Consider the following 24,276-nt stretch of genomic DNA (forward strand, 5'->3'; position numbering starts at 1 on the left):
CTTCACTTTGGATTGTGTTCTGAAGTGAAATATTGCCTATAGGTAGGTTTTAGAAAGGCCAAGGTTGAGACTGCATATAGGGTCATGATTAAGATGACTTACTAAAAATAGAAGTATTTTTCTCGCTCAGTAACTTAAGTTACAATGTGTCATATACGACTGTTCATGGAGTACAAGGTCATTGTTAAAAAATGGGTAAACAGTGAGGGCACAATAACTTCATTTTGGATAGATATACTGATATTAAACTTGTGTGTAGCTTAATGTATATTAATAGAAAGGCTGGGAGTACATATAGGTCCTGTAGGGTCATGTTTAAGGTCACCATTATTTAAAATAGACAGTGTTCTTTCAGAAACTCAAATTGGGATACATTGAATCGGATAAAACTGAAGCTGTAGGAATCTTATATTAAAACACTGAAGCTGGGATTGCACATGGAAACTGTTGAGTCAATGTCACTGCTACTACAAAAAGAAGAAGAAAAAACAGTGTCAATGATCACAATTGGGACTTGCCAACGATTACATATGGACACAATAAGACCAAGGTTAGGTCAGATATACTAATAATAACGAAAACAATATCCACTCAATATCTGTAGTTTGGATAAAGAGAAACAAATGAAACTTTGAGACACTGGTAGGAATATTATACACATGTACCGGGACTGATATTGGCCTAGTTGGTTTAAGGTCATGCCAGTTTCACAGAAAAATGAAATATTTAAGTTTTCAACCATCGGTACAGTTCACGGGTGTCTAGTAGTGTAAATAAATAGATAAGGAAAATAAATCGCTTTAGAAAGAGGTCTACATGTACATTGAAGTGGTATATACCCTTAAATACATGATTTCATAGAATTCCCACTGTTTCTCCCGTACGTTTTGTACTTCAAAGCCGATATTTTGAGATATTATTACTGTTTATTCGTAGTCCTATAGTGTTCCCGGATTTCATAACTGTGACCTGGTCTCTGGAAGTAACTTAGTAACACATACATGGGTTATTTGTAGACGATAAACGTATCTGTCGGTTGGTTGAGAACATTGCCTAGCCTTGGAATCGAACTCGGCATTGCATGACACAGGCTCCCTGAAAATGCTTGACAGAACAATAAGTAAAGTCCAAAAGGCTATATAAATTTAGAAAAAAAAATAATTTGGACATGATATTCCCAGTAATGCACTTCATGTTGATGTATCAAGTGAATTGAAACAGAATAAGTAGAGGAGAACACATTGTTTTGATGTAGACGACTGACACCAGACCAGAAAGAAAATGTCACTGTACATATTTTACCTTACCCCTACGCATGCTATGTAATGTATACTATGAAAACCACGGTCGTAAACGGGAAAATATACTAATCCATTTCACTCTCGCATTTCTCGCCTAAAACGCGCAGACCAAAGTTAAATACAGAAGTTCATTTGTTTGTTGACGAAAACCGTGTCTGCGATGGGCATTGAATTTCATTGAGACGACATGACTGGTGTACGATGGAAAATATATCCCCACTTGTTCAATATACATTTTACCTATTTACTGAGCCGCACATTCAAGGTGAGAAGTGCGATATTGCAAAGGGTCCTGTCATGAACATGATCCTCATTGTATACTCATGGGTAGGGTATAACATGTACAATGATATGAGCCGCGCCATGAGAAAACCAACATAGTGGCTTTGCGACCAGCATGGATCCAGATCAGCCTGCGCATCCGCGCAGTCTGGTCAGGATCCATGCTGTTCGCTTTCAAAGCCTATTGGAATTAGAGAAACTGTTAGCGAACAGCATGGATGCTGACCAGACTGCGCGGATGCGCAGGCTGGTCTGGATCCATGCTGGTCGTAAAGCCACTATGTTGGTTTTCCCATGGCACGGCTCATATATTCTTTCAAACCTAGTGCCAGTAAATACAAAGAAGGGTCGTAACTTCAGAGAGAAGAAAATGGCCCGACAATATATGCATGTCCATTTAATTTTGATGTTACACTAGTATACCAAGTTTCATTTCAGTTAGACGTAAAAAAAGCAGAGATTCTGATGCAGGCCTAGCTATAATCTAACTCCAAAAAGGACCGTCACTCCAGAAAATTGAACGGCATGAGAGTCCTGACATGCCCACTTCGTGTTTATGATGTCCCAACAAAATATGCATGTCCATTTTATTTTGATGGTGTACTAATTTGTTCGTTCGTTTTGGGTTTACCCCATTTTTCAACAATTTTTCAGTTATGTAACGGCGGGCAGTTAGCAGTTCCAGTGTTCCTGGATTCTGTACCATTACCAACCTGTTCCCCGCAAGCAACTGACAACTTCTCCACACGAATCAGCGGTGGAGAACGAACGATTTCAGACAAAATGTCTTAAGTCTTATCAAATCGTCACCGAAAACATTCACCTCATCCGGAGATCGAACTCGCGATCCGTAGATCTGCGCTCTCCCTATTGAACTAAGTGGACGGGCTTGTCTGCTTTCACTAACAAGTAAGTAACATATGCATTCTGACGTTTTCAGCAGCATAATCATGACATTTTCAGACATGGACTACACAAATCTGGTTCAGGGATAACTTGTGTATGAAAAGAATTTAAATAACTGTGGTCTTAGGCGATGACTTACAAAAATTGAACACACATTTGATTAATTTTTTTATATATCTCATATTTTCATTTCGATGTAAATGAGATGTGAAACCAAAATATTTCGTCCTGTTAGGCGCCATATAAACTGTAATGTGTTGTGCGATTTAATAACCTAAACCAACCATTTTCCACGGTTTAGTGAAGAAATCTGCAGTTTGAAACTTTTAAAGATGTTCTGCCATTCAAACACTATTAAACATATAGTTAAGCTATAGCTGCATTGAAAACATGCAAACGTTTCATGATATTATTCAAACCGTGTTGTGATAGCACTTAAACAGAGGATATTAACTTTCAGGAGGGGCCTTCTGCATTGCATTTGCAATATCAAGCATCGATTTTATTATTATTTAAGAATTTAAATGTTCTTGTTTAGACTAAATGTTGAAATATTGGCGATAACAATCTTTTTTTCTGCGGGGTGTTTTTATTTTACATTTGAAACAATTATAAAAACTTATCGTCTTCACTTATTAGTTTTATTGGTTGAACGCTAACCATTTCTCTCGCTAATTAATGCTATAACTAAGTCTCCTTTTCAAATTTTTAGCTGTATAACTGGTTAGTGACCGACCTAGGTTTCAGCTAGTTTCACTAGGTTCGGTACTAACTGTCGTTTGAAAGTAAACAGGTCCTAGAGTTCGCATTGTCATACTAAGTGCATCTTGTTTTGGTCTAGCCAATCGTCTCTCGAGTACCATTGATTTCTCTTTTGGTTTTTCTACACCTTCATCAGTATCCGGGGCAGGAAAAGTGTCTTTCTCTTCTGCTGCAATATGGTCGATATTCTCCACTTCCGGCTTGAAATCTTCCCGCTTCCCTGCTGACGTAATTTCCGGTAAATGGGAAACTTGCATTTTTTCTTTTGATGAAGGGTGATTATACTCTCGCCAGTGTTCATGATCGTGTAACATCTTGTAAAACGTCGGAGTAGATATTGTTCTGTTAATTTCTACGTTCCTTACTTTAACATCAGCTAACAGTCTTTTCTTAAACGTTTTGTATTTGTGATTAGGATCTAACTTCCGGATTCTTCGGTGCACCTCTGGTTTCATCGATTTTAAGTTAAATCCGGAATTGAACACGCGTGACTCGATGACGTAATGTCTCGCTGTTTCGATATCTTCTATTTGGTTTGAATTAAATCCTTGTTTCATCGTGACAAAATTATCGAACCTGTATTCCTTCTGTAGGAGCTGAAGCAATGCTCTTTTTTCCGTCAATGTTTTGGAAGTTCTTTGAATAACCTTGTTTTGTAGATTATTCACAAAACGGTGTTCTTTATCAATCAGTCTCTGTATTCGTTCCAAACGTGCATTTTCTGTTTTGTTGGCAAGAAGTGCTCTGAAATATCAAAATTAAACAGTAAAAAGTCTTGCAATGAATAATTAGACCAAAAAGTCTTTACAGGCAAACATTATTTCTGTCAAGTAGATTTTAGGTGAAACTTTAGAGAATAAGTAGTGGACATAGGTCACCTTTAAGTTTCTTACTTACCTTGTCTTGAATACACTAAAACTTGCGGCGCTTGGCCGCAAGACATTTTCGTCCCAGTGACTGGCAATGACTGAAATGTGACCACATTGTGTACTGTTTCCTGAGAAATACTGATTATGCGTCTAGAGCGACTTCAACTGCCACTTGCTGCCATGGTGGCCGGATGGTTAAAGTCGCCGGCTTTGACAAGCCGCTCACCGCTGTTGGATGGAAACCAAATTTACGGCGTAGAATTCAAAAGAAGTTATCAATGTGGCTTTCGGAGGGTCGTTGGTCCAACCCAGGTGCCCGCCTATACATGAAATAATTCCCGGAGTAGCACCTAAGTTTTTTTTTCTACCATGAAAAGCTGCCATGGAAAGTCGTCCGTTAAAACCAACAAACAAAACAAATCCTTTCTCTTGATACTAAATTGTATGAAGAAATGCAGATATTTAACTTCTAACCTACCTTTCTTTTGTTGCAGCGCTGATTTCTGTCACTCTATTGAACACGGTTCCAGGACCCACGGGCGATAACTCTTTCTCCCGCCACACTTTCATATTTGTTGCTTGTGGCATGGCAAAGTTTTCAGCTAAAAATATATATAAAGTTTAAAATGCTTTTTAAATATCTTCAGTCTAAAATGCTTTTCATAATAAATGTTGTTGTTTTTGTTGTTGTTGTTGTTGTTTTTTCATATTTCTTGTATGTTCCTTATATATTAGTTAAGCACAGTTGTTCAAAATAGGTATACTATGTTATAAGTAATTAATAGACCTTTAAGATTCAGAATAGTATGCACTTAGTACATTTGTATTCAGTGCATTCAAACATTTTTTTCAACAAATTTAAACAAATTTTGTGAAGAAATCACACCCAAGAAGTTGATACCAAAAAAAAAATAAAAAATAAAATGTGAAATGAAAATTTTAGAGTTACATTTCGTTTTTTTTATATATCGTTTTCATTTTGGGATAACAGAGAAAATGTATGTTAATCAATTAACAATACTATCTATTTAAAAATATTGTAAATGTTATCCTGTGTACACATTAACAAAGTAAACTTAGTAAAATATTAACTGACTACCAGAAATATGTTTAAATTTATTCCCCCTACCTATCTTTGGTCTCCCAGGTCCAAACTTTAAAATACTCATCGTGGCGTTTCAAAAAACTAATTTATCAAATTAATCAAATACGGATGAAATACAATTTTTCAATTCCTGCTGTTTAAGTAACTTCCCAACAGTGAATTTACATATCTATCCAAGTATTTCTTAATCAAACATTTGTTTTAAAGAGATAAAGAAGTTTAAGGGATAAGTTTAGATCTCGGATCTCAGAAGTCAATTAATGAAACATGTATCGGTTCCAACCCAATTGAAATATGGGCTTCGCTTTTAACCGTGTCAGTAAATTCATTTAAATTTTATGACTTCTCGATTACCTGACGAAACTTTTTATCAGATTGACTTACATTCTTCAAGCGTGTTGTGTTACACGTTTTAAATGGATTTGGCAGTAAGAGAAAAGTGAGAGAAACCTTTTAGCAAAATGCAACAAAAGTAGTCAATTGGTCCAAAATGATTAACATTCGCCCCCCGTAGTTTAATTTCAAGTTTAATGCATTTTCATGATTATATAGTATCAAAGGTTACTAAGATAAAAGGAAGTATGAAATATTGAAATAAATCTTTCAAAATACACAAAATTACACCTGACATTGAATTTTACTTGTCGAATCTCCCATCAAATATGTGCATTAACCATTACCCTGTTATATTTCTAAAATGGACTTGTCCATCTGTAAATTTGGGCAGTACCATTTGTTAATCAAAGGGATATTCACTGAAAATTTAGTGACTGAATAGCGAACAGTGCAGACCATGATCAGACTGTACGGATGTGCAGGCCGATCTTGGTCTGCACTGGTCGAAAAGGCAGAATCACTTGCCGCCAGCAGGCTAAGGGTTTTAAAATACGTTCTCTAGCGAGATTTCCCTTGTTCGACCAACTGATTAGCTCAATGACTTCACCAGCAAAGATATTATCTGCCAAAGTGGCTCGTGAAAAAAAATCTCTTTGACCCGTTCAATCTGCGTTAACACGGATAACCTTTACAAATTATATACTTTTTGTTTGAATGGTAAAAGGAAAGGAGAGGGGGAGTGAGAGGGACATTGGTAATTGTTACTGAGACCCGTCGCATGGTGAACAGAGCAGATTTGGACTGTACAGTCGGTCCTACGGACCTCTACTTTATATGTTACTCCAACTCACGTATGATTATAGGTGAATCTGCCAAAATTATCATATTTTTCCACTACCTTTAACATGCGGCAGTTGACAGGCTGCAAAACTTTTGTAATAAGTACGTGTCTGTCTCTGTCAGTATGTCTGTCCGACTGTGTGCTTGTGTACGTGCGTGCGTCCAAACAATTCTCTGCTTACACTACTATTTCCGATTCAATACTGAAAAATGTCTGTTCAGTGTTTATCTGCCAAAGTGGCTCGTGGAAAAAAATCTCTTTGACCCGTTCAATCTGCGTTAACACGGATAACCTTTACAAATTATATACTTTTTGTTTGAATGGTAAGGGGAAAGGAGAGGGGGGAGTGAGAGGGACATTGGTAATTGTTACTGAGACCCGTCGCATGGTGGACAGAGCAGATTTGGATTGTACAGTCGGTCCTACGGACCTCTACTTTATATGTTACTCCAACTCACGTATGATTATAGGTTTATCTGCCAAAATTATCATATTTTTTCCACTGCCTTTAACATGCGGCAGTTGATAGGCTGCAAAACTTTTGTAATAAGTACATGTCTGTCTCTGTCAGTATGTCTGTCCGACTGTGTGCTTGTGTACGTGCGTGCGTCCAAACAATTCTCTGCTTACACTACTATTTCCGATTCAATACTGAAAAATGTCTGTTCAGTGTTTATCTGCCGAGCTGATTTCATTGTTTCTTTTTTTTTTCCATAATTTACTTAACATGTGATTAAATGCGAAACCCTTAAACGTTTTTGAATTCGGTTTAAATTAAAAATTGCAACATCAAATTTGCAATAATGTTTAGATACAATTAAAATCATGATACTTGCGTACCGAAAGAATTAAACTCTTGAATTAAAAAAAGAACAACACTTACCTTTATACGCATGTATCCAAATAATTCTCCAAGCAGTTGATTGGAAATGTGGAAGAATGTTGGCGCGGGTGATAAATCTTCCCTCCACTACGTAATCCTCAATGAATTCAATGACTTGTGATATTTAAATATTTGCCGTGTCTGATATTATTGTATCCAATTTTGATTAACATGCGTACAGGAATCAGAGATTACCGTTGTGCTCGTTTTTCATTTGATTGCATTTTGATAATGATTTTATAGTACAAACGACTCTTTGATAAAATTTGTTCCAATTTAGATAATTTATGAGCGCGAGAAATGTGAAGGCAAGTGTTGTGTTATACAGCGCGATTTACTCTAAATTAGTCTGGCTACCGACTAAAAAATATTTTTTTTTAAAAAAAAAAAAAAAAAATAGAGAATAATTTCTGCTATATATAGTCTGATTTCATCAGCTTTGGCTCCGAGTATCTCCGTTTTCAGAAGAAAAGGGACATAACAATATACAGTAGCCCCAGGAGTTATCTCATGTGAACGAAACATTGGAGGAACTTCCAATTTGAGAATAGCGTTTTGGAATATCAAATTTAAACTTAACATAATTTCCAAATAACAAAAAAAAAAAAAAAAAAAAAGACAAAAAAAAACAGAAATTCAAGAAACAAATCATCGGGAGAAAACTCATTTGAAATAATGTAATAATCGCTGTAAAATATGTTTTGATATTTTGTTTTCGTAAATACACGGGTAATCAAAACGAGTTAAACTGCCACTTGCTATTTTGCCAATACACATTCATGTATATTTAAAATTTAAAATAACTGAAAGTACATTTTTGAAATTTTTAAACTTACTCTTTTAGAATATTATGTTTTTAATGAAACTTCAATGATAAAATTTTACCAACTCTACAACATCATCATTAAACAATTACAGATTTAAACTTGATATGTGACTAGAAAATTGTTTTAAAACAGCTGCAACATATACAGTATGCTATTTCACGAAAGTGAACTTGGTTTTTGTTGTCACTTTCTTTCCTCATACCATTTGTAAATTATTATATATTATACTCATATTTAGTTAATTAAAGGGTCGCTATTATATCGGTTCCTAACACATTCGGCTAGTTTCATAGGGGTAAACTCCCCCACTCCCCGCCCCCAAATCGGCTTCGGACCCAACTGTTTACTTTTCAAGTTAAATTAGATCCTACAACTAACCAAGTTTAAAACTATATAATTTTTTATATTGGATAAGATTACAACTAACCTGCCTCACTGGGCAATATTTCATGAACCAGCAGGTTTCCATCCGTAACAAAATATACATTTATTTTCAAACACATTAAAGCACTTGACTGTTGAAGCCCAAAGGACATGAACAACAAATGGAAGAAATTAAAAAAAAATCTAAGTTCACAAAAAATCCTGACTAGGTACAGATATGTCAAAATATACCTAAAACTGGAGTTACCATTCATACTGTACCACAAAAAAAAAAAAATGGTCTCGGTTTGTCCCTACGCCCAACTGATAAGAAAGTTACTAAATAAGAAACATAAAAGGGAAGTAATACAATAAAAATGTTGTAAATGAACAAAAATGGGATCTGCCATATAAAAAACAAGAGTACCACAATGCAGAGCAATATAAACACGGTACAAAGTCATATGACCTTTGTTCCCTAATTGTGACATTGACCTTGAAGCGAACTATCCGAAACATACGCTATGCACGTCGTCTCGATGTGATGAACATTGTGCCAAGTTTCTTTAAAATCCTTCAACCAATTCAAGAGTTACAAGAGTTACAGAGCGGACACGAAACAAAGCCATATGGCCTTTGACCACTTAGTGTGACTTTGAACTTAAAGCGAGTCACCCAAACCATGCGCTGTGCAAATCGACTCGAAGTGGTGAACATTTGTGACAAGTTTCTTTGAAAACTTTCAAGGAGTTACAGAGTTACAAAGCGGACACGAAACAAAGTCATACGACATTTGACCCCTAAGTGTGACCTTTACCTTGAAGCGAGTCATCCAAACCATGCGCTGTGCACGTCGACTCGATTTGGTGAACATTTGTGTCAAGTTTCTTTGAAATCTTTCAAGGGGTTCAAGAGTTAATAGCGGACACGAACTTACTAACGGACAAATAGACGAACAAACTGACAGACGGACACCGGCGCCATAACATAATACGTCCCTTTGGGCGTATAAAAATAAACACCCGCAAAGATTCTTTTCAATAAAGGCTGAAATATACATTTGAGAAAAACTTTAATTCATATGGCAAGTATTACAATAAAATGATAAAACCTTTAACTTTAAGAAAATCAATGCGTTTGTATGTTGACATACTGTAAGTAAATACAAATAACAAATGTCCCTGGCTAAAGGTTTTCAAACCTAAGACAATGGCGACTCGATTCAAAGCACTTTGTTTTTGTTATCAATATAACAGCATAAATGACTTTTTTCCTGAGGTCGACGTCGTTACATGGTCCTAATAGAAACAGTTACAGGTGGTAACATCATCTCAGTTTCATTTCAACAGCGAAATTTGACCGTGCTTTAAATACCAGAACACAAGAATACGAGGTAGTTAAATCATGCATGTGAAAATATCAAAACTGTGCAATATTAATACAAAAATATATAAGATAATGCCAATATTCAATGTTATCAAGCATAGTTATATGTATATATGTAAAATATATAAACCCTTATATATGCAGTATCACGTAAAATGTAGATTGGATCTGTTAATCTAATGCCAGAGTTTATGCTGGAGATTTTGCTTTTATTATAAGCGAAATACCTCACCGTACTCCCAAACTTCAATGGATTTAGATTAGGGACAACCTGAATAATATCCAAAGCGTTCAGTTGAAATCTAACCAGTAGGCTCATCAAGAAGTCCACATAATGATTTTGACAAACAAACGGACGGAAATGACAAACTCTAAAAAGTTTCAGACATAATTATGTCATGCACCGTTCACATTAATGGACAATGTACACTAATTTTAAACAGTTTAAAACTCTTCACCGCACCTTGAAAGTCATTGCCCCTAATAACAAGTTGAAGGTCAATATCACAGAGACCCAGCTTAAAGACACCACACTATAACATCCAGACAAGAATTCGCCTACCACATTTAGTATATATAGGAGTTATAACCCAATAAGTTAAACAGCCAAATCAAGACCACATTACTGCTCAATAAACAGTTTGACCTTTCAAAGTGTCCAGCTTGGCGCTGACTACATACTGACCACATACATCATCTAAAATAAAAGATCAGCATTAAGCAGATACGTGTCTTCAGAGTACAAAGTGTTTGCTAAATTAATGGCACGTTCTATTTAAATACGATTAGGATTGGTGAAGAAAGTGTTATCTCTGATAAATCAGTGACCTAAGTACAGACAGCTCTTCAAATCCGACTGGTGCAAAAGGTAAGGTAAATCAATGGTACATAACTAAAGACCATTTCTTCAAATCTGACTCAACATCAAATATGACTAAGATCCTTTCTTAATATCACTTGGAATGCATGTGCTATAGCGTAAGGTAAATCAATGGTACAAAACAAAAGATCATTTCTTCCAGTCTGACACAATATAAAATATGACTAAAATTGTGCAGCTGTAAATATCCTGTAAAATACAGGTGCCATAAGGTAAGTAAATCAAGTGTCCCTAACTACAGGCCATCTTTTCAAACCTGACCTAAAATCAGAATTGTTTGTTTGTTTTGTTTTGTTGGATTTAACGTCGCACCGACATGGCGACTTTCCAGTTTTTAAATGGTGGAGGAAGACCTCATGTGCCCCTCCGTGCATTATTTCAACACGAGCGGGCACCTGGGTAGAACCACCGACCTTCCGTAAGCCAGCTGGATGGCTTCCTCACATGAAGAATTCAACGCCCCGAGTGTGGCTCGAACCCACATCGATGAGGGGCAAGTGATTTAAAGTCAGCGACCTTAACCACTCGGCCACGGAGGCCCCAATATCAGAATTGACTAGGATCTAGCAGGTGTAAATATTTCGTCTTAGATTCATTTGGAATGAAGGTGCACGGGTGTAAAGGTCCGTCATAGAATATAACATTTTAGATATAACTCCATCAGGATCGCTGATCTTGTTCTATACTCGAAACTGAACGAGATCTTTCAGGTATACGCATTATATTTTGGGATAAAATGATTGGGAATGGTTACGAAATAGCTGGGAAGGAGTACTAACATAGAGAAAATGTGGCAATTTGGTAATTAAAGGGCATATTACTCTAAGCCTATCTACACCCTTAACCTCATGACCTAATGTTCTAATCTGGCCCAAAATATTTAACTTGATTGCTTCAGATATGAAGATGCTACAGAATAAAACAAACCGTTTGTCGGCGACGATGGATGACAAACACCAAACGATCTTAAAAGCATACAGATGAGCTAAAAACCTTCTCCGAAGATTTTTTCTTTTTACCTCTTATACATATATAACATAGAAAACGCTCAAAAAGATTTCTCTTTGCTGTTGCAATCTGAACAGTGGTGCGTGAGGAACAGTCTAAATCATGACTGACACCTTCAACCGTATCAGGCACGCGAGAGTCTAAGAACGAACTGACTGTATTATCGGTATATGTTTCGGTTGATACTGACGTGCCATCACTCCCTGAGCTGATCGATTCCTGATCCTCGTTTACTGAATTTACCGAAGAATAATTGATTAAATTTATTTCTTCGTCCAAACTGGTTCTACCTGCTGTTTCAGAAGTTGTTGTATCAGTAGTCCCTGAGGAAGGTAGTGGTAATAAATCAGATACGTCTGTGAAAGAATCAGAAGCACTGTGGCCATTATTATAGAAAGTCGATTTGTGAATTTTCACTTCTCGCAGACATGAATGAGGTAGTAAATGGTCACATCCCTCTTCTTGGTTTTCATTAGATTTAACAAATATTTTCGATTTAGACATTGTGTTGCATGGAGACCGTAAATCTGGCCAAGATTTGGCTTCAGAAATATTGCCACTCATACCCCTGTTCAGGCACACCGACAGATTTCGTACTGTTCCGTCAATATTTATTTCACGTTCCACTCTTAAGCTTTTATTGGTCTCAGTATATGTTATATTTGTAGATCCAATGCCAGATGAAGACTCTGGCAAATCCGACGTTGAAGTGGAGAAAACTGCTGGTGAGATCATACAGGAATTAGGATCGTTCTCATCAGTACCAATCAAAGGCTTCAGCTCTCCGTGTTCAGGCACTGCATGAAAAACAGATTGCTTAAACCTCTTATTAGGGTTAACATTTATAGTGCGGCTTTCTTCCGTTTCGGAAAATTTGGTATTTTGCTTATTTACTCTTACATTTGAGTCACACGTTGAGCCCGTGCTAGATAATGATGTAGACCTCTCAACAAACAAGTATCCAGATGACTGGCTCGAACTTGACGAGCCCACAGATTGCTCTATCTTACGTAAAACAAATAACTTGTGCTTCTTATTCTTGCTATATCTACTTGCAACAATTCCCGGTGTGTCAAAAGAATCTTGTCTATGAAAAGAATGTCTCTGGTGTTGAAAGACACCCAAGACTTTCAAGTCCATGAACGTTTTTATAGGGCGCAGAATGTAATTTGTAGAAATTACATCTCTAAGTTTTTCTTCAATTTCTAGACGGTTGTTGTCTTCATTTCTGCCGAAAAACGCAGCATTACAGCGCAAACTGAAAATATAGCAGTTCTATAAAATGAACGATGAAAGCGTTTTTATGAAGACATAATTATAAATCGGGCACATTATTTTACCAAAATCACATTCATTTACGATGATACCTCGTTTAGAGATGTCTGTTTAGAACTGGTTTTAATTCAGGCCTCATGGTGATTTCCCTGGTTTTAATGCTGGATACAAAACTCATGTGTCGCCACAGGCATGATTCAAGACATGGATAGAACCTGTGTGCCCTTAACACGACGACTGTGACCCTGCTCTCTTGGACCAACGATACTTAAAAGAAACGAACGTCTCCCATTCTGAATTAAAATTTTAAATGATTCGTTCGATAGAGAAGGATATACATGTGTATAATTAAATTAAAACAAAATAATTTAAAAAAGAATTTAAACCAAACCTACGTTTTTCAATGGAACGATTCATTGTCATCAAATAATTTATCAATACGCATTTTCAGTAGAATGGAGGATGAGCTGGCATCTAGGTAGAACCATCAACACTACAAAAGCCAACTGAATCGCTTCTACACATAACAAATACTACAAACCAAGTGGGCTTTCGAGTCCGAGTCTGTATGATATAATGAAATGGAGTCAGCGATCTGAGCTATCGACAACGTAGGCATCTTTGGTATGGAGGAACAAATAATAGCTAGATTTCGCTAAAGAGATAAGAGTTCTATTAACGTACTCTCGCAGATCTTTGTCGACATCTTGTAATGTTTTCACCAAGAGAGAAGTTTTGTTCTCTATCTGTTCCTTCAGTTTGCTTTTCATGGCGTCAAAATGCTCTTGAATAATACCAAGTTCGTCCATAGCTGCTTTTTCTAAATTGTAGATATGGCTATGTGCATCGTCAAGTTCTGTTGACAAATAGTAAGTTTCGTACGAACTGCTCTCACCATCAGTTCTCTTAGAGTGTCCTGAAACTGGTGAGATATCTATTTTTGAATTTGATATAATACAGAATGAAAAGAGACTTGTATTGCAAAACCCCTTATAGTTAACCAGTGTACCGCAAACCCTTAAACCGTTGATTATTCTCTAATGTGTGAAGTTCTGTAAAATTTAAAGCAATGAATGTCTGACTTACCACTATCCATTTTGTTGAAATCGGGATCAATCGTTTGAGCAAGATCTTCTCTTCCACAATTAACAAGTGCAGCAACAAATGCTCTGAACCATATATGCGGAGCGACCCTGCACTGCATGCAGTCTAGAAGTACCACTGATGCTGCAACACTTCCAGACTGACGAAGTGTACAAATAACTTTCTCCTTATCATGATGATTTATCACACTTTCTTGTTCTAAATATGATATGAGTTCAGCAGGATCGAGTTGTTGTCCTAACGTTGGCACAAATAACCTAACCAATTTACTCTCTTTGCATTGCATCGTGCCAGTCATGGGCCGGGATAAAATGTCTGCCAAGTGCGTGTAGTCTGGAAATATAAGCATGTTACGAAGAAAAGACTGGCCAAATAATTTTTCAAACTAAATTGTATATAGAAATAAACAACAATTAGGCAAAATGATTGAAATATAATAATTATCGTATAATAGCCACACAAATACTAAAACAAAATGCATTTTGTTTGTCTCCTAATAACCAGTATCGGTTTATTGGGAAACCCCTCTCAGAGCTGTCCACATCTGAACACTTATTATGTCGCCGTTAACATTAGGTCAAATTCTCAGCATATATTTGTCATTTAAAACGCATCATGCATTAACTGAAAAATTCAAACCTGATTCCCTCAGGCAATTTATAAACTGTCTCCATTTCGTTCTGCTACTCAGACGGGATATCTCCTCAAGCATCTTTTCAATGGACTCTTTCTGAGATCTGCTACTTATCTCAATAAGATTACATACTTTTTCTGAAAAGTAAAGAATATACTCATATCATTTTAACAGTACGCGCCCCCCGTGTAAATGCCATGAAATGATATGTAGATGTAAGTAATTGATTTAGTTTATTCATATTTTATTGCATATTTTCATTATATACATAATACACACATATCTAATACAGAAGTATGAAAAAAATGAATAGCAAATGGGTTGGACTTTAAGTTATACCAACATTATATGCAGCCCTTCCCACTGCGTCAAATAATTGTAGATTAAACTACTGGCGGTTTTTATAATTTAAAGAAATAAAGAAAAACACATAGAAAAATGTTTCAATTACACAAACAAAAAAGAAAAGTGGAAACAAAAAAGGGAAAAAATGATTATACAAAAACTATGGTTGTATCTCTGTTACAGTGCCACCAACGCGACCGACCGCACCCCCACCCCCACCCCCCGCGATGCTCGACCCCCTGTTGAACTAGGTACTACATGTAATCTGTGACCAGGAAGCGCTATAATTATACTTGTTGATGAAATCGTCCTGTATTTTTATGTATACCTGTGCGTCATTAAAGATCTTTTCATTTTGTGAATCAGTCAAAGTATCCGCACCAAAAAGAAGTTTGCGTGGGCTTAATGGATGGAAAGAGCGAGTACTTTGAAAGAGTTGTAGTCTTGCATTTCGAAACCGGGTACATTTGAAAAAGAAGTGTTCTGTATCTTCAATTCCATCTCCACATGCGCAAATAGGATCATCTCTGAGATGGTTTGTAAAAAGGTCAAAATTTAAGTTGCTGCACCTATTTGTAATTGATATACTTTCTATAATGAACTGATGGGATGTCGTTTACGTTAACTAATCACAAAGGTCCGTAGATGCTGTTGTTCCAGCATGTACAAATTGTGAATATTCGTCTTACAGTTTGCAGCACCAGATCTCATGGGGTTGTTCTAGAACTACATGCACAATTATAAGCAACTTCGACTGTAAATCTTAGCTACACACAGTTTAACAAATATAATACACATCATTTAGAGACTTACCCTAAGCCCTCTTTACACAAGGGAAGCAATCGGTTATATAGTGACATTGTTTAGTGAACACCGTTTGTTAATCATAATCCAGTCCATCTTTTACCAGTGCAATGGAAAAGTAATCTATCTATGTTATATGCTATGCATGATACGACAGTCATACATTGAACAGTCCTGAAATTGATGTCTTTGATTTTCTCATATTTCAAGATGTTTTCCTATATTTTGACGCATATATATTGACAAAAGAATTGTTCTCTTTCCAGCAGTATAATATACATCATTTAAAATTTAAATGATTTACATGTACATACCAAAATCTAACAGCTGACAAAGTCTGGCTGCCAATTTTTTCATGTTTAGAATTAATATTATTTCGGATTTCAGATTCATGACTTTAGACTGAATCTTTTCTTCTAAAACACAATCATGCTCGTCTGTGGAGATATCAGAAGCAGTGTTGTCTAAAAATTAAAAAATAAATAAAAACAAATTTTAAAACTTTACTTTTAATTCTGAGAAGAACATACATATATATCTTGAAGAAAAACACCTATTGAACTACTTTTTCGATTTTATGACATTTATTTTCTTAACGTGTCCTTTACTTAGCGTATGGTATACACCTATTTTAAATTTGTTGACTATCTTTTACTTTATACAAAAAGACTTATTAATCAGGTTAGATAAATGTCAAGGACAAAAATTTCATGCAACGAAGTATATGTTACATTTATTACACATATCTATTTAGCTCGATTGTTATGAAAGTTATAAACCATTTTGAAACACTTTCAAGATCTACTGTCTAAAATGGTTGCATATAAAAACATGAAATTTATCACCTGTGATATGAATGTTTGGTGTTTTAAGTACTTCACAATCAAGAGTAAAATCGGGTTCCATTTCCTTGACAATGTCTTTGTATCCTTTCTGATACAAAATTTTTAGGAAATCCATGTACCATTTCGAGGGAGCTTGGCGACGTTGCATTCGATCCAGTAAGAGCATTGTGGCACCGACAGCTCCTTGATTTCTTTGACATGCCTCACATTTGAAAAATAAACTAATGTATCAAGAAGGGAAAAACCGTTTTGACTTTTACGTAGCGTTCTGTGTCCGAGTTGTGCTGTGTACGTTATAACAAACAAGCTTGGTGTGCCCCTGATGAGTTTTGAAATGACGAGCGTGTTAATTTACATGTTCACAATGGGCATGCTATTTACATAAATTTTGAATAGGCTGAATTAGATTTGACCGCGACAAAATGGAACGACCCACTTTCAATATGAAAGTGAACACTTTCGATTTGACAATTGTTAATTTGAATACTAGTATGTAATATGAAAGTAAACATTTTGGGTTTGAGAATAGAAACCTGGAATGCGGATTTGACAACAACAAGTTTGAATAGTCTTCTTTAGATATGAAATTGAACACTTGAGATTTGAAAATAAAAAGCTGGAATGAATTATTTTGCAGTTGGAATATGTTAATCTGGATTTGGAAGAGTAATAATTAACCTCAACTAGTATCTCAGGTACGGTTGATTTCGAGGTCCCACATTATGTCCAGCCCTTGCTTTATGAAAACATATAAACATGCGCGATGTTATAAACTATGCCTCCTAACGGCTTAGTAATGGGGCATTCAAGCATATACATTGTCTCAAAACTACAAGCGAATGATGAAGAAAACAATATCATTCTGACAAGCCAATCTGTCACCTAATATATTTGGTTTATGTATGATGTTATGCAAGTTTTGTTATTTATAGCAAACAATATTTACACATCTTTTAAAACATACCACTTCATAATATATTACTCAATCGAGTTGTTAAAGTTAAAACAGCTGACTAAGTTAAATAACAATGAAAAGCTGACAACATTAGTAACACCATAAAGCAATGTTTATCAATAACTCGTGCATGTTTTGACCATTCCAAAGTTATACACGCAGATGATATAATATATCTGATTTTCTTTTCTCTTAACAAACAAGCTGATTAGTCAGTCAGCTTCTGTTCGCCTCACATTATTTCGTATGACATAAAATCATTGAATGGGCCCTATGCTAAATACTTACCATTATTTCATCTATATCTTCGACATTGATAAGACCTGAAGCACCCATCTGACTGATAATTTCACACGGTTCTATTTGTAGTTCTAAATAAGGCGCAAATATTTGAAGTATTCTCTTTTGATGGTGACATTGTTCGTGGTCTTTTCCCGAAGATGTTATCAAGGAGGCTATGTAACAATACTCTGTCAGAAAAGCCATAACGTTACACAAGAAATATTTGAGGTTTCAAGCATATCATATCCGTGAACATCAGTTGAGTTATTTTTCCTTTATATTTGGCTTTTCGTACGAATAAAGATACCTTTAATGCTAGTGTAAGTCAACAATACATTTGTTAGAAACTATCTGCATTTCTTTCATTATAATGCATATTAATATCAAACAGGATTTATGTTGTTAGTAGAAACATGGTACCTGCATTCTCTAAGGCTTCTGTGAAAGCTGTCCATTTCCCAGGCTCTGTGCATTTAACAATCTTGTCAATAAGAAGAAATGACGCTTTTTCTGGAGCTCTTGAATGGAGATTTCTAATTTCTAAAACATCCGCTGTTGATTAAATACAAAAGATAAAATATAAGTGAATGGATGAACTTAGATTGTGTTTGTTTCAGAATCCCAAATTCTTTAAATATTAGATAAAGGTTAGTTGCCAAAACGAACCATTTCTATGAAAATGATGAAAACCTTCAATTGATGTTGTGTATTTTATTATTTCTTATCTTAAAGGTGGTCAATCACATTTAAGCAAAATTTAGTGACATTTTTTACTTTTTGTATATTCTGTTAGAGATTTATTTAAGAAACAAAAATACCAATTACTTAGAGTTAGATCCCTGTTAGAAATGTATACTTTATTGATTTTCATAAAAATTTGTAATTGCTCCCCTTTAATATGAAAATATTTAAAATGCTTGGTATTTCTTTTTATTTCCATATAATTCCGAGTTTTACATTCGCATTGGATAGATATACCAAATATTTAACAATCTGAATCAAAAGGTGGGTTTTAAAATGCATGTAGCTTCTGAATTTCATTTTTTTCCATTCTATCCTGGTTGCGCAACCAAGATAGGCAAAGGGAGGTAATAATAATTTTTCAAACTTGCATTTCTAATGAATTCAATCTGTATATGTAATTGTTAATGCAACTATTTTACGAATATAATACAATATATCGGTTAGTTATACATTTTCTTAGGTAAAGTATGTTTATCACATTTATACTTATGATAAAATAACTCGATCTTGGTTGGGCAACTGCAGTAGGAAAACCAATTATTAAAAATATCTCCAGTGAAAACCTAACTTGTATTAAGCGCTAACTGAACATAAATGAGTGTAAATGATCAGATGTTAAAGTTTAAAACAAATCCGTTACTTAGCCAAAATCTGATTTTCCACCTTTAAATTTCATTTTATTGACATTTATCTCGATTCCTGAAAATTAGAAAATTAGAAATAGTTACATTGGTAAATTAGTTTTATCATTTTAACAGATACATTACTACATTTTAATAAATATATACCCCACATTTCGAAATAAATTTCAACTCACTGCTATTTTCTAAGTGTAATAACTTCACTACGACGAAAAGTAAATGGGTACAGCAAAAATGAAACAATATAAAAGTCGTTATCATCACTTTTTAACAATATACTGAATTTTGATATGGTACTAGGCCAGTCAAATGTTTTGGTTAGATATATTACCTGAAATAAAGGAATTTACGCTATTGGTAGAGTGTCCAAGCTGTGTCTTAAAGCAATTTATTAATAAATTTGTGTTAAGAAGAAAATATGAAATGCGTAAAAAAGCCTGATAGACTGATAGTACTGTTGTCTATAACCAATTTATTAATTAAACTAATGAATGTGAAATACAAACAAAGAAATTAAACAAACGTAAGACAGACTGATATCGTAACCATTCTTTTCTTTTAAGTTGACTAATCACAGATTAGTGTTGATTTACGAGTTCAAATATGTAACAATCAACATTCTCCGCAAGTTACAGACAACTTCCCGATATGAAGTAGCATTCTTTCTCTGATAATATACCCAACATCACTAATCTCGCGTCATCACATATTTCGCGGTATTTGAGTTGCGCCACCTACCTGGTGTTTACCGGTGAAGTTGTGACCTATTTTACTTATGCTGGCGAAAAATGTTCCTACCTGCAGTTACACTGCTAAATATCTACCAATATTTATTAAAATCGTATTTTTCGCGTATCTATTACAAAAATCCATGAATTAAGCAAATATTTGCAATGTTTATAAGTTCGTCTACCAGATGATCGGCATATGCCCTCATTAATTATGCAAATTAAGTCCCGCCTATAGGCTAGAGGACACCAAATCAAGAGGGCAAAGGACAGTAAATTTGAAAACTCCACAACTCTGCGCTGATACCAGTGCGAAAAAAAAAATCATAAAAAATCTAATTTCGACAAATTCAAGGCAATTGTTGAGCGAATGTCTTGCATAGACAAAGCACTTCATTATGTGACATTTTCAGTCTGCCGATGCTCTTGCTTCTGTGATAAAAACAAGTAAAACGCAGGTTTCAGGACACTAAGTTTTTAGACCAAAAATGGCCCAAAATTCACACCTTGAGCACCGTATTATCTGCAAATGACAGACCTAAAACACATGCATATTTTTAAAGCATGTTGCCAGACGAAAATAATGGTGGGAAGAAAAGTGCCTCATAACCGTTTACTTTTTCCGCAAATCTGAGCTGAAGCTGGATGGATGGATGACCGTTTCCAATTCGTCTGACTTCCGTTACCTCAGGTAAAGTTTTAGACCCGACCGTTTACATGGAGCTAGGAAAATCGATACATGCACATATTTATTTTACACAATAATCACTCGTACGCAGGAATCCTTAGTTCTATAAACATCATAAATAACCAGTTGAATATATATGCCTGTAAAGTACGTATGTCTATTTTATTTAAAAAACGTACCCGGGCCTAATGCGAAACTGGTCCCTGCCACTCAAGCTAAAAAAAAATGAAATATCAGTATCAGGCGAAACATCAAAAGCTGCTTAACTCGACGGATTTTAAGGGGAGAGGAAGGGATGGGGGCCCCTGACCATCTCCTCAAAATACCCTTATGATACTGAGCAGTGAATTGGAACATGTTAGATAACTATCAAATAGAAAATATTAAGTAATGGTACGATTCTTAGGCTCCGCTACATTATGATCACGCCCACGACCTTGTGATTTACTTGCAAACTTTCTTGTGTGTCCGCTGCCCAGAGGAGAATATTTTCGATAGTGCCAATGTAAACAGATAATATAAAACGTTTAAATTGACGTTTAATGACTTTTGAGTGTTCCTGTTAGTTTGACTTAGAGGCTGATCACTACCAAATGGAAAGTAAGCCTCCGCAGGTCTAGTCACAAGTAGTCCAAATATAAATAGTACTAATCTTTTTTCCTTTCCTAGTGCATTTTCTCGACAGCAACGTGCTTACTTTTACCCTACCGTGTTTCAGTATGTATCACTTTGCATTCAATTGAAATCGGCATGTTCCTATCGCATGCTGGGTAAAAATGGCAGCGTAAGAATTTATGTCTCGAAAAGAGAAATCGAAAGAAGCGAAAAGGAGTAAAATAGCGGGTTGTTTTTACCGAACTGTAGTTTTCTTATATAAAAGTTTACACCACCTTTTCTTTTTGTTTTTGTAAAGTAGAGATCTAGTTCTTTATGGGAATATAAGTCTCTGAAAATCTGATATGCTAGAAAATGTCGAAAACCCGTTATGAAGTAAATGGATTTTATATGAAATAAAGAAGAGCTGGATTTAGTGGTGTTCAGCCTAGATAGCTTTTCAGGCATGAAGGGGGCAATTAGCCGGATATGCCTCCATGGTCCACTCGAATGTAGTCCATATCAATATATAGTGCAATTTTCCCCCCTAGTAAAGGCCATTTTCATGCCAGATATAAGCTTTATTGATGCTTGATTGTAAAAAGGAATGTCCGCAGATGATTTTAAGCTACGTTATATGCTTCAAAAGTTGATTTGAAGCTGCCTTGTAAAATGAAAGTGAAAGTAGGTATTTCCTGATGTCTACCTACACAATATTAACGTTTTCATCACGTGTCTCAGTCACGTGACCATGGTTTCACTGCATTATGGTCAACCCCATATTTTTTGGGTATATTTTGATTGCCTAAAGACAGACCTTCAAGACAAGGACTGACTAAAGTCTTGATAAACAAATATCTATCTTAACTGTAAAAGGAGCCCCTGTGTAGAAAATAGGTCTGAGCCTGCAAACACACATGACGTGTAAGAATGGTGAAAAAAACAAAGAAAAATATCAAACAGGGAATGCCACGCACCAAAAACGTAGCCTCCTCAAAACGAAACCCCCAGCACGCAGACGCATGCACCACACACACACACACACACATACACACACACACACACACACACACCCAAAGCCAACACATAAGGACAAAACGAACACGTGTGCCAAGTTAGGAATATTTTCATTGGTTCATCCATGTATATAAAAAAAAATCTGGACAAGAAAATTAGGCAAAATCTATGGCCTTTGAGCTAGGCGTTCGAGTCATAAAGTGAATTACTGAAACTAGTTTTTGAACATCCACTTATGCATAACAATGATATCGATCAAACAATATAAAAGGCCCTTAAGTCTTTGTCTCAACATTTGACCTAGACGTCTGGCTCTTGAACAAAAGAAAAATATTTATGATGAAAACTTATGTCATATGTAACACTATACCTAAAATCTTTAACCCTCTTATTGTGACCTTTCGATATTTCAGTTAGGTTTCTGGGTCTTGCATGCGAGATGTATTGCTATGGCAAATGTTTCAAAAGCAATGTTTTGACCGGGCAGGAAATGCATCAAATATTTCGTTGAATACCCATCTACGTATAAAAGGTTAAAGACCAGTAGTATTTTTACACCGAGAATGACATTGACATGTTACTTAATTATAAGTGTTTCACACTGATTCATTGTATGTTTGTGAAAACTTGTTTGAAAAATCTGCCCGTATCTGGCAAAGGGTTAAGTACAAACACTGGTCAGATATGGGTAAAAATACAAAAGGACATACTGACAGACGGACAGCTTTATTCCTGTCGTGTTTCTAATATGCGCATCACTTAAGGGGCAGATAATCAATAATAAAAGACGGAACTAGTCCAGAAAAACACAGAGTCGGGATCTTTAAGCACTGTTAATTTTCATTTTAGTCGTTTCTCAGAAAAAAAGGTACCAAGCAAAGAGGTAGTGGCGTCAGTGTGCCTTAGCATAGCTGCACCCATGAAATTTTTGTACTAAAAAAGAAGGTACATACCCCGAGAGATAAAACCATACATCCATATCAGGACCTGCGGCGCACTTATGACACGACATATATGTGATCGCAATTCCAGAATTCTCTCCTGAACTTCTTCAAAGTTAGCAACTGTCGCCATAGAACTACTAGATCTAGAGCGCGAATGATATAATGTGTAAAGATAGAGCTACCTTAATCTTGGGGAAACCAGAGGGAATTTCCAAGAGCTAAAAATAGTTTTCGTCCATTATATCATAATTATCAAGCATTAATGATTATTCCATTCCATCAGAATCTCTTGGCTGCTGACTTTCGCGAACAATTGTATGTCTGAATATAATTAGACCTATCACACACGTTTTATAAAACTAAGCGATGCTATACCTTGTTATGTACCCGTACTGTATTGAAGCCCGTATTCTATTTTTAGAAATGTACAGCTGGTATTTATTGTTGAATGAATAGCGGCAAAAAGAAAAAAGATAATAAGCAATGTTTAATAACAGGTTCCATATCAACAACAGTATACGAAGACAATATTAGATAACTTAGAAAATGGTCAATGAAAGTGGTAAAATCCTTTTATAATATGAATTAATAGAAATGGGAAATTATCAATGATAATTTACCTGGCCATATAAACAGAGTAGTTGTATAGTCTGTGTGAAGATAAAGTCATGGGTTGGGTTTCTTGGATAACTTTAAGAATAATAAGTAATCCTAGATAGCCTTGAATGTCCCTTTTTCCCATGTCCAATCTGCGTTGATCAGTGAGTTACAGAGAACATATGATCACATCTTGAACCGGTTCTCGATACACTGCATAAAAGTGTTGCGTTCTGTCGTTATTTTATATGTAACAGAGAAATCTTTGTCCAATTTTCTCTCGTTGCCGCGCTGATTTCTACCATAATTTTGAACACAGTCCCAAGACCG

General features: G+C 35.5%; 2 protein-coding genes across 6 annotated transcripts; both read right to left on the bottom strand.

Moving 5' to 3' along the window:
• Positions 1–2,571: 2,571 nt before the first annotated feature.
• Positions 2,572–7,547, bottom strand: LOC123528238 (uncharacterized). 2 transcript variants are annotated; one of them, XM_045307967.2, is made up of 3 exons: positions 7,286–7,547; positions 4,599–4,722; positions 2,572–3,995 (listed from the first exon to the last, which is right to left on the bottom strand). In XM_045307967.2, the coding sequence occupies exons 2-3, from the start codon at positions 4,706–4,708 to the stop codon at positions 3,233–3,235; spliced, it is 873 nt and encodes a 290-aa protein (XP_045163902.2). In that variant the 5' UTR covers positions 4,709–4,722; positions 7,286–7,547; the 3' UTR covers positions 2,572–3,232. The 2 variants fall into 2 exon arrangements, with proteins under 2 accessions (XP_045163902.2, XP_045163901.2); XM_045307966.2 differs by lacking the exon at positions 7,286–7,547 and adding an exon at positions 5,250–5,461.
• A 2,770-nt stretch (positions 7,548–10,317) lies between these two features.
• LOC123527494 (uncharacterized) lies at positions 10,318–23,657 on the bottom strand. Of its 4 annotated transcripts, none has more exons than XM_045306980.2 (9): positions 23,359–23,657; positions 18,414–18,545; positions 18,000–18,181; positions 16,757–16,958; positions 16,226–16,375; positions 14,768–14,899; positions 14,111–14,461; positions 13,709–13,940; positions 10,318–13,007 (listed from the first exon to the last, which is right to left on the bottom strand). In XM_045306980.2, the coding sequence occupies exons 1-9, from the start codon at positions 23,477–23,479 to the stop codon at positions 11,708–11,710; spliced, it is 2,802 nt and encodes a 933-aa protein (XP_045162915.2). In that variant the 5' UTR covers positions 23,480–23,657; the 3' UTR covers positions 10,318–11,707. The 4 variants fall into 4 exon arrangements, with proteins under 4 accessions (XP_045162915.2, XP_045162914.2, XP_053379451.1 ...); XM_045306979.2 differs by having other exon boundaries at positions 13,709–13,946; positions 23,359–23,654; XM_053523476.1 differs by lacking the exons at positions 18,414–18,545; positions 23,359–23,657 and adding an exon at positions 17,435–17,492 and having other exon boundaries at positions 13,709–13,946; positions 18,000–18,139.
• Between the last annotated feature and the right edge of the window lie 619 nt (positions 23,658–24,276).

Source organism: Mercenaria mercenaria, chromosome 14, assembly GCF_021730395.1.
Source record: "Mercenaria mercenaria strain notata chromosome 14, MADL_Memer_1, whole genome shotgun sequence".
Lineage (NCBI taxonomy): Eukaryota > Metazoa > Mollusca > Bivalvia > Venerida > Veneridae > Mercenaria > Mercenaria mercenaria.

What these genes read in the sequence shown, in the direction of transcription:
- LOC123528238 (XM_045307966.2), bottom strand. Translation starts at nt 5,289, where the DNA reads ATGAGTATTTTAAAGTTTGGACCTGGGAGACCAAAGATAG. An exon ending in ACCTGGGAGACCAAAGATAG is followed by an intron (nt 4,723 to 5,249) that starts GTAGGGGGAATA and finishes ATATATTTTTAG; the next exon opens with CTGAAAACTTTGCCATGCCA. An exon ending in AGCGCTGCAACAAAAGAAAG is followed by an intron (nt 3,996 to 4,598) that starts GTAGGTTAGAAG and finishes TTGATATTTCAG; the next exon opens with AGCACTTCTTGCCAACAAAA.
- LOC123527494 (XM_045306979.2), bottom strand. Translation starts at nt 23,479, where the DNA reads ATGGCGACAGTTGCTAACTTTGAAGAAGTTCAGGAGAGAATTCTGGAA. An exon ending in AAGATATAGATGAAATAATG is followed by an intron (nt 16,959 to 17,999) that starts GTAAGTATTTAG and finishes TTCAAATGTGAG; the next exon opens with GCATGTCAAAGAAATCAAGG. An exon ending in GTCGACAAAGATCTGCGAGA is followed by an intron (nt 13,008 to 13,708) that starts GTACGTTAATAG and finishes CTATATTTTCAG; the next exon opens with TTTGCGCTGTAATGCTGCGT.